General features: G+C 42.2%; 1 protein-coding gene across 1 annotated transcript; it reads left to right on the top strand.

The window, feature by feature from the left end:
* Window positions 1-3156: 3156 nt before the first annotated feature.
* LOC124665105 (probable peptide/nitrate transporter At3g43790) lies at window positions 3157-8928 on the top strand. Its single transcript, XM_047202508.1, has 17 exons — window positions 3157-3310; window positions 3810-3850; window positions 3976-4036; window positions 4227-4329; window positions 4421-4523; window positions 4613-4666; window positions 4782-4844; window positions 5314-5363; window positions 5453-5528; window positions 5602-5805; window positions 5921-6008; window positions 6175-6260; window positions 6351-6458; window positions 8313-8357; window positions 8453-8541; window positions 8648-8691; window positions 8831-8928. Exons 1-17 carry the CDS (start codon window positions 3157-3159, stop codon window positions 8926-8928), a joined length of 1467 nt encoding a protein of 488 aa, XP_047058464.1.
* The last annotated feature ends 1030 nt before the right edge of the window (window positions 8929-9958 follow it).

The following is a 9958-nucleotide window of genomic DNA, read 5'->3' on the forward strand; positions in this document are numbered from 1 at the left end:
GTCTTCTCTAAAACATCTAGAGACTACAACACACTTTAAATTGTTGCCCAACGGCAACAACAGAAATAACCACAAGAGGTAAGATACAACATGGTAGAGAGATCACGGATTTTGTCCTCTTCGGTAATCAGCAAACTGCTCTTAAACCGCAAATCTAATCAGCACCAAACTTAGTAGACTAGCAGACATATGATTTCCTAACATACTAACCAAAAAGGCTCAATCGGACACCGTTTGCCTGGCTAAACTGTTCGTCTCCCAAAACTACTCTATGTTGAAATTGCAGCAGTCCGAACTGACTTCGGCACCCTTAAATATGATTTTCCACTAGTCCAAATCTCAAACTAGCTAATAAGATTGAATTACTCAAAGTATGAAACAAGCTCACCGAGTTTGGAGCCAATCAAAAAACGTATGAACCTCTAAACACCAGCTTGAAGAGATATGAGAAATCTAGACAAAAATCACATCTTCTTCTTCTTTCTCTCTTCTCACTTGGTTGTACTGTTCTACTGTGTTCTTTCACCCTCTCACGGTACCTGCCACATTTTAGCTTGCTTTTGCTCTCACTCTTACAACTACCAGCAATGTTTAGGGTTTTCTCCTTATCTACCTCTCGAGGAGGCAGCATAATCATTGGATAAGAATCTGGATCTACATGTGATATGTGTTGGACTTTCTGGTCTGATGTTGGGCTGCCAACACATCTCCATGAGAGGGACATGGCCAACAAATTTATTGAAAATCCCAACAGTTAGATATGTCTATTTTGTTTGATTCGACCATAGATCTGATAGTGCATCCCGCTTGCCAGCGTTAACACGATTTAAATCGAGCATCATTACACATTGAAACAAATTCTCTTAATTCTGGTGGAATTTTGCAATTTTGATGAATATGATGGTTTTTAGAACTTATATGATGTAGTGGTTTTTTTTTTGGAATTTACTCGGATCCGATAGATCCCACGCACCGAACCAATAACCACCAGTTCACACCACGCATCACGTACACGGCGCGTGCCCGTCTATATATAAAACTGCCTTCTCCCCGTCTCGCTCGTTACGCTAACACTAAAAGCTCACAGGAGTGCTAACGCCTACCTTCTACCACGTTACTGCTGCTGCATTTGCTGCCACAGAGGTGGTGGAGCGTGCGCCTCTCCTTTAATTGCTGCACTTCGGGGAGAGAGGGAGGAAGAAAGCTAGCTAGCTAGCTGTGTGTCTCTGCATCTCCTTACTTCCCTTGTTGAGCTGAAGGAGAGGTATACAATGGCCGCCGGGGAAAGAAACGAGACTGCGGCCGCGGCGGCGACAGCGCCATTGCTTGCGCTGGCGAGGGGCAAGGAGCGTTGCCCCGCTTGCAGGCTGGCGGAGATCAACATGGCCAGCACCAGCATCCCCTACCGCAATTTCTTCTACGTCTGGGTCGTCTGCCTCTGCGCCTGTAAGATTCAGTCACCCTTCACCCCCATGCTCGCTACCTCTCGTCCAGTTTGCGTTCTTCGGTTCGGTTCTGCATTGCAAGAATGTTCTCGACATAACACGCGTGCACATGGTCTTCCCTTCCGTCTAACATCTGTACATTCTGCATGGCGGTGGGCTTACTTTATTATTTTGACATAAACTATTGTTGTTCCTTGCTGATGCATCGGGCCAAGGTTCGAATCTCCCCAAAAAGAAAAATATTTTTTGCATAATTTAAAACAAAGTTGCTCACGTACCCTACACAGGGCGCAGTTAAGACGGAAATCGATCGGTTTCGGTAATTACCTGTTATAAGCACGACATGGAAGTTTCAGAAGAAAACAATAATAACCATGGCCTCATTGTTGGCGTTAACGCAAGAAGAGTAACAGATGAAAGAATTAACCGCGGTTAAGTCAGAATGGACAGGTACGAGGACAACACCTCCCCCTCCGTACGTATACGTGTTGTACCATCGGACCGCGTGGATGAAAGCTGAGAAGGATGTAACATCCTCATCACTCCCGTACCTGTACTTGGTGTACCTTCTTGCAGTACGTGTCACGACACGACCTCTCCGGTCTCGAACAACGCTTGTGGGTGGCTGCAGGGATATAGGGGGACCTCTGGGTGCAAGCTTCTAATATACTGTTCCAACTAGGCCTTTTTTATTTAAAGGGTTTTGAAAGCACGGAAATAGGAAAAGGGAAGGAATATGGCACATGGCATCTGAAATTTTATGGAGATAAAAAAAAACGTACAGTAAGAAATAGTTGCAGAAGTTGTTTGGTTGCAACAAAGAAAAAATAATTGAGTACATGTCATAGACACATAGAAAATTTTCCAGGAGATCTAACCTCTTGCTACAAGTCCTACAAGATTGCAGTCCAGTCTCCATAGGAATTTTGGATGGTTCGATCATTTCAATTAAATTGCCTCTATATGAAAAGTTCCTGCACAGTAAGGATTCTACAAAACTCATTTGGAAATCATTTACATCTTTTAAATCAAACAGGCCCTTAAACTAAAATACTCTCATCTTGTCTTTGTGAACGAAATAAACGGTCATATATATGTAAGAAAAAAGATAGTGCAACAAGTAGCTACCTACAAACTTAGTTGTCGAGTCATAGAAAAGGAGAACATTGTTTGACAAAGTTTAATCAGATTTGACAAAAGTATTTTCTGATTTCCAACATGTACAGCTTTTCCAAAATTTTGGCTTAAGAAAAAAGTGCATCGTTCGTTAGTACTAAGTGGATCTAGATTTGGCATGCTCCCTAGACCGTTTTCTAGACAAACGCCGCGTGGTTCGGCTTACCTCGTCGTACCTTAAGTGCGTTTTACAGTTCCTTGAAGTTATGATGCTCCATATGCGCGGCTGTGGTTTGTCTAGTCGTTTATAGCAGCCACTTGTAGATACACATGTACTTGGTGGTTCAAAGGCGAAAGACTCAGCCAACCCTCTGATCCCACCACCTAAGTTTAGCCAAACAAAACCGAGGCAGAAAACTGAGGGAAAGTGGAGATCGGTCTGAACGTGAGCTAGGCTTCAATGGTCTGTTCTTGGCAAAGAGGATGCCGCGCGGCTATCAGAATGCACGCATCATCTTGATGCGGATTCAGGAGGCGGGGCATTGGCAAGCATACCCTCACCGATTACCTTCCCTCCTCGCCTACCACCATCGAGATGACCGGAGGCGGCCAAGAGGCGCCGTTGCTGCGCGCCAGGAAGGTGTACCATGAAGACTGCCCCGGGTGCCGGCAAGAGAGGAAGATGGAGGCCGATGACAGGATACCATACATTGATTTCCTCTACGTTTGGATCACATGCTTGTGTGCCGGTATGATGCGACAATATGATGATGTTCCTCTTATACAAGCAGATAAACAGAATTTGGAGGATCGATGTAGATATGTTATTACATTTAGATTTGTCAGGGGTGTTTATGATTCTTGATGGTAATTAGGCGTAGACGACAATCTGAGGTTGCATGTGTCAAAAGGATCAGTCTGACTAGTGACTACGAAACATGTTATTGATTCAGATTTCTGAGTTGACAACGTTAGGAGATTGTTCCAAACATGTGTGCTTGTGCATTTATTGCATGGTTTTTCCCTGAGAGTCCTTAAATTTGGTTACAGAAGTCATATTTTTTGTCACCTACTAAATATAAGATGTTTTGGTATACTGTTTTGGCCTACCAAAACCGTCTTATATTTTGGAACAGAGGAATACTATGTAAAGATAGGACATATTTCTGTTGTTCGTTTTAGTTCAACCTTGTCAAATTAAGTCTAGCACTTTCTAACTAACACCTTGATTTCTGTATGTCTTTCCAGCGCTACCAATCCAGTCATTGTTTCCCTATCTATACTTCATGGTATGTAGAGATGCTGTAAAACTTGAACAATTATCCTGATTTTATGCATAAAAGTTATTGTTTCATGAACTATTGCATACTATATGGTGACCAATTATGTGTTCACTTTTCTTATAATACAACAGATTAGAGACTTGAACGTTGCAAAGCAAGAGGAGGATATTGGGTTCTACGCTGGTTTTGTCGGTAAGCATTGCCCTCTCTAATCGTATGACAGTTTTCTGGAAAAATATGTGAAGAAAATATGGGACGAAAGTCTGAAAATACATTTAGTAGACCTTTTTTTAGCTGGCATTTAGTATACTTTACAACCGTTGCAATGTGACAACGGTTATTTTCGATTCGTAGTTACTGATTGTATACTCTGTGTCTTAAGGGGCTACTTATTTTCTTGGAAGAACCATCAGTGCTGTGCCATGGGGCATGTTTGCTGACAAGTATGGCAGGAAGCCCTGCATTGTAATCAGTATCCTTTCAGTGTATGGCAAATTATGTTAGCTCTTAAAAGCATATTCCGTACACCATTCAATTTAATTTAACACTAAATCCTATTCTACTTCTTTTTATCAGGATCGTATTTAACACCCTCTTCGGCCTTAGCACGACTTACTGGATGGCAATTGTAACTAGGGGTCTACTTGGGTTACTTTGTGGTATATTAGGACCAATCAAGGTTATTTATTCACTGTGTCGGTGACTGACATTTATAAAGCAAATGCTACTTAGTTTTTGAACTCTCATGGTTGCGCCTGCGTTCTCCAGGCCTATGCTTCGGAAGTTTGCAGGAAAGAGCACCAAGCCCTAGGAATTTCTCTTGTAAGAACAGTTCGTCCTAACTTTTTGTGTTTCGGACTGTCGGTTTCATTCCTTTGAAGAAAGGTGTTTATATCACTGTTGCTAGTGGATACTTATGGCTAACATTATGTTGTAGGTTACATCTTCTCGAGCAATAGCCCTTGTTGTTGGACCAGCCATTGGAGGATTTCTTGCACAGGTGAGGATCATTCCACTTTGATGTACAGTTGCAGAAATACATAACTGGCATTACAGAATTAAGGTTGTATTTTTACCAGTTTTCGAATCTAAGGGTAAGTGACTTTCAGGAGTATGGAAAAGATTTTGCATATGGTAGTCTAACAAATCCATTACTGCAACAGTTCATTAGAACAATATAAGTATATGTAACTATGATGTAGATATTGAAAATAATAGATCATATATTGATTGCTGCAAAAACTAAAGAGTGGACCGATAGACAAGAGCATCCCTATCATGGCAGCTTAAAAAAATGTTAGTTTCGGGAATGGTTCATTCCCAGAGAGTTTTTGCACAATTCACATTTAACAATTAAAATTTGTGAGCAAAACTTTGGTTGGGATGATGAACAAACCTTCTCCCTTTTGAGGCAAATTAATTAATACACGAAATCTGACTAATATTGTGTATTTTCTATCTTGTATCAGCCTGCAAAGAGGTTCCCAAATCTTTTCTCGGAGGAATCCATATTTGGAAGGTAAATTATTAATCACACTGTGTCAAATGATATAAGTATTTTCATCATTTGAGCATAATATAAACTTTTCACATTACATCTTCATTTAGGTTTCCATACTTCCTCCCTTGCTTCGTCATATCGGTTCTAGCAGCAGGAGCATGTGTAGCGTGCATTTGGCTTCCGGTATGCCCTTAAATCTCCCTATGATTGTTTTTATCTCCCTTGAACCCCCGCTTGATTAAATGTATTTTCTTAGGAAACTCTGCACATGCACCATGATGACAAAACTATTGATACGATGGAGGCACAAGTATGTGATTCAAGCTTAGAAAATGGGAAAGTTAAACAATCTGGATCAGGGAGAATGGCATCTACAAAGAGCCTGCTAAAGAACTGGCAATTGATGTCAGCAATAACCCTCTACTGTGTCTTTTCTCTCCATGATACAGCTTATCTCGAGGTAAATATTTATTTATGTATTTTAATTCATCTTATCTAGCTAATACAGAACAATCAGATCCAGAGAAAAGAAAGCAACCTTTCATGTTAATGCGTTCTCTAAATTCTATTTTCAGATATTTTCGCTCTGGGCCGTCAGCAGCAGAAAATACCGGGGACTGAGTTTTACATCTCAGGATGTTGGTACAGTGCTAGCTATCTCGGGTATGTGTGATATTTGCACAAATTTATAGCATGATAACTATGCAAGAGAGACATATTGAGCACAAAAATTATATCAACACATATGTAGCACGGTTCCTTAACTTATTACATCTAGCACTGGCTTTGAATTCCCTTACCATATGACCATTTTCGTTTGATCATATAGGTCTTGGTGTTTTAGTGTACCAGCTTACGATTTATCCATTCCTTGCCAAGTATGCTGGGTTAATCAAGCCATTCCGTTCTGCAGCGGTATGTGCGAAGAACACTTTTTATGTCGATATATTTCTTTGATATAGTGAATCTATTCTACATTACCAAATTGCATGTTTGATCTTTCAGGTATTGTCTATACTTCTCCTTGCAACATATCCATTCATGGCCAACCTGTATGGTATGGAGCTCAAAGTACTCATCAACATAGCTTCGGTTCTGAAAAATGTGTTTGCTGTAAGTCCACTGCTATGACTGGAACAAAACTGTCAGATTTTATTATTTTTTGTTGCTTCGTTTGAAATGAGTTACTAGTACGTATTAGGGAGTGTGCATCGGTAAGTTGGTTAAAACTTAAAAGTCACCTCTCAGATCACGTTAGTGACCTACACCTCTGGAGACCTAACCCCCGTGCGGCGCCGCCCGCACTGGGGCCCCTCCGGCCCTCCCTACCACCTCCCTCTCCTCTGCCGTCGCCGGTGACGTTGCCGGGCAAAGCCCGCGCGACGTGGCGGCGGCGGGGACTCTGCTGCAGCGGCTAGGCGGAGCTGCGGCGGAGCCCGTTTCTCCATCTTCTAGCCATGGTGGTGCACGGCGGCGACTGCCTGAGGTGCGGCGGTGGGGCGGGCTCGTGAGGGCCTAATTTGCACTGCGGGATCCCGTGGTTTGCAACGAGGTTGGTTCTGCCCACATCACCTGGGAGTCGGGGTGGCGGCCTCGGAATTGGTAGTGGCGTCCTCCTCCTCTCCGGGGGTGGACGGCCTTATTGGGATCTGGGGTGGAGGATCTCGGAATCCCACACCGATCTATGGCGGTGAAGATCCGATCGATGTCGAGTTGGGGGTGTGATGTGGCAGCCGGTTAAAACCGTGCTTCGATCTCGGTCTTGGCGGATGATGGCGGCGTCGATTGGCGTCGTTACCTTGTCGAAGACATCATCTTTGCTTGCCTCGGCACTACACTCGGCGAGTTGGGGATGCGCGGCTGCCGGTAAAAATCGTGCTTCAACCACGGTCTTGCCGGGCGATAGCGACATCACGCGTCGTAACCTTCTTGAAGGCATCGTCATCGCAGCCTGCATCTACCCACTCGTGCTGCTTCGGGGCAGACCCTAGATCTGGGTCTCTTGGATCGGACGATGACAGCGCTACCTGCGTCGTTCTACCTCTTAGGGCATCGTTTTTGGAGCAACCAAGGTGGCGGATGTTGGTGGAGTAGTATTCATCTACCACATCGACAGCGATGAGTCTCGGTGGCATGGTGATGCGGGGTATCGACGACGGATGCACGATGATGTATGCGTGCAGGCCGTCTGGCGTCATGGTGGCATCGACGGTAGGCCTTCCAAGGTTAATGCGATGATCCCTTTTGAAGATGGGGTCGAGGAAGACGGCGGTAGTAACTTCTGTGGCGTGTGTGTTGGCGTGCGCTGAGAGTCTGCTTGACTGGATGTGCTTCTCACCTGCTATTGGGCGGCTTGAGAAGGCATTTGATTTTTTGGATGATGTGAGTTGGTGTATTGTCATCCCCTTCATCCCTCTGTAGGTATAGCGAGGTGGCTTCGAGTTTGATCTTTGTATTGCTCTTGTAAGACTTTAGTGAATAATTTAATAAATGAAGCATCACCACGATGCCTGGGATTTCCTCTTTAAAAAAAAAATCATATACAAACGTGTTGGTCATCATGGTGCAGAGACTGGCCGGAAGAGCAATAAAGTATCCATTTTCTAAAAGAAAAATACAAACATGTTGATAATGGTTTCTGGGAGATTTAGAGAAACCATATTTGAGCACCCCTTTTCCAAATGAAAGAAAATTGGGTGTCTAGTAGAGGTAGACGAGTTAGAGTTGTTCATTATTGTGGCGCTTTGCGCCTAGTGTGCTCCTTTGCATTCCGTGGCATTGGTGCTGCTGGATTCTTCTGTATTGTGGTCTATGGATCCATTTTTTGAGCTTAATACAAAACACGCAGATCTTCCGCGGTTACTTAAAAAAATGAAAAAAAAAATTCAGTATCCTGGAGAAAACAAGCTTCATTTTAATAGACAATTTTATCATGAACATATTCTGATGTCATCTGAAATGAAACAGGCGACCATTACTATTGCGTGCAACATTCTGCAGAACACGGCGGTGGTACGTAAATCCACCATGTTCGCCACTGGCCAGGATCATCTGTACCATTGGGTCATTCTTCTGTGTTCTAACTTCTATGATGGAAACATGTACAGGCACAAGAACAAAGGGGTGTTGCAAATGGCATCTCTGTGACTCTGATGTCTATCTTCAAAGCAGTAGCTCCAGCAGCAGCAGGAATATTGTAAGTAACAGTTTTTTTTTTCTTTTCTGAGGAGGAATTCCTCTGCGTTTTGCTTGGCGGCAAGTGTGCTTCCCAACTAGCTTAACTTAGTTCTTGCCTTTTGCAGGTTTTCATGGGCCCAGAAGAACATAACTGGGTTGTTCTTACCAGGTAAACACATTACTCTTCCAACCTATTCTAATTGCATTTATATTGATAGCTTTATTTTCACTTGAATGGGAAGCCGGCAAGTACATATTACCAGGGCATATGCTTATTTGATTTACTGGATTTATCATGCGACATGCAGGTGATCAGATTCTGTTCTGGTTGCTGAACATGGTGTCAGTTCTCGGGCTCTCGTTGACGTTCAGTCCGTTTTTCTCTATGCCTAGTGCGATGAAATGATAAGTGCACAATTATGTATATTTAGTTAGCTAAGTAAAACTAGGGACACTACCAGAGATGGCAGTGCTGAATAAAGTGGCATGTATTGTGTCGGACATAGTTCTCACATTTTTCCGGTCGTGTGGTCAAATGTGATGTGATTGTCAAACTCCTACACCCAGATGCTTTGGTTTGTATGGTAATTCGTTTCTGGTAACGAGATCAAGCACATTTTGTGGGTTGTAAATGGTAGTACCTTCAACTCTGTTGCACTGGGTCAATTTACTTAGGTTCGAAATCTGTTATCGAGATCTGAACCTTATCCACCATAGCAACTTACGTTGTGATTTGTGAACTAGCAAACTGAAATAAGAAGATAAATGCTGTGATGGATTTCTATGTTATGAAGATGTCAAAATTGAAAAGATATACAACACTTTCGATCAGAGAGACCAATAGTATAGGCGAAATTCAATTCTGCTCCCAAGGTATGCTCCCTCCACCAAAAAATATATATATTTCTAACTGTCAAAAAATTCCAACAAAAAATTTCTCATGTACATCTCAACAATCTATGTGTGTTCGTACAGTTTCACGAAAAATCGATATTTTTTTATGATCCATGTAAAAAAGACAAAAAATGTTCCATAAAAATCCTTGTTTTAGCATCAAATTTTGTCTTTCTAAACACCCCAAACTAAACTCTTTTATGGAAAGACTTTATGCGCACGTAGCATGTCAAGATATACACGTAAGTTTATTTTTATTTTTTAGCATTTCAAAACATATTAAAGATGTATTTTAAAATAAAAGACGCATATGCACCCAAGAGACAAAACATAAAACCATATACATGTTAATTAACACAAAAGATCAAAGAGAAATGTTGCTTCATGTTTTTTAGCGACGATAGTTAGCTGATTGAGAGCTTCGTTATCATAATACATTGATATGGAAAACTATAATCCGCAACTAGTTGCGGGTGCATCTTTTTTTTGTGACACTTTCAAATTTGCACCAAATGTAAATTAAAATTATGGGACATGGTGTT

This window comes from Lolium rigidum, chromosome 6 (assembly GCF_022539505.1).
Source record: "Lolium rigidum isolate FL_2022 chromosome 6, APGP_CSIRO_Lrig_0.1, whole genome shotgun sequence".
NCBI classification, from domain to species: domain Eukaryota; kingdom Viridiplantae; phylum Streptophyta; class Magnoliopsida; order Poales; family Poaceae; genus Lolium; species Lolium rigidum.

What these genes read in the sequence shown, in the direction of transcription:
- LOC124665105 (XM_047202508.1), top strand. Translation starts at nt 3,157, where the DNA reads ATGACCGGAGGCGGCCAAGAGGCGCCGTTGCTGCGCGCCAGGAAGGTG. An exon ending in TAGCGTGCATTTGGCTTCCG is followed by an intron (nt 5,529 to 5,601) that starts GTATGCCCTTAA and finishes GTATTTTCTTAG; the next exon opens with GAAACTCTGCACATGCACCA. An exon ending in ATGATACAGCTTATCTCGAG is followed by an intron (nt 5,806 to 5,920) that starts GTAAATATTTAT and finishes TTCTATTTTCAG; the next exon opens with ATATTTTCGCTCTGGGCCGT.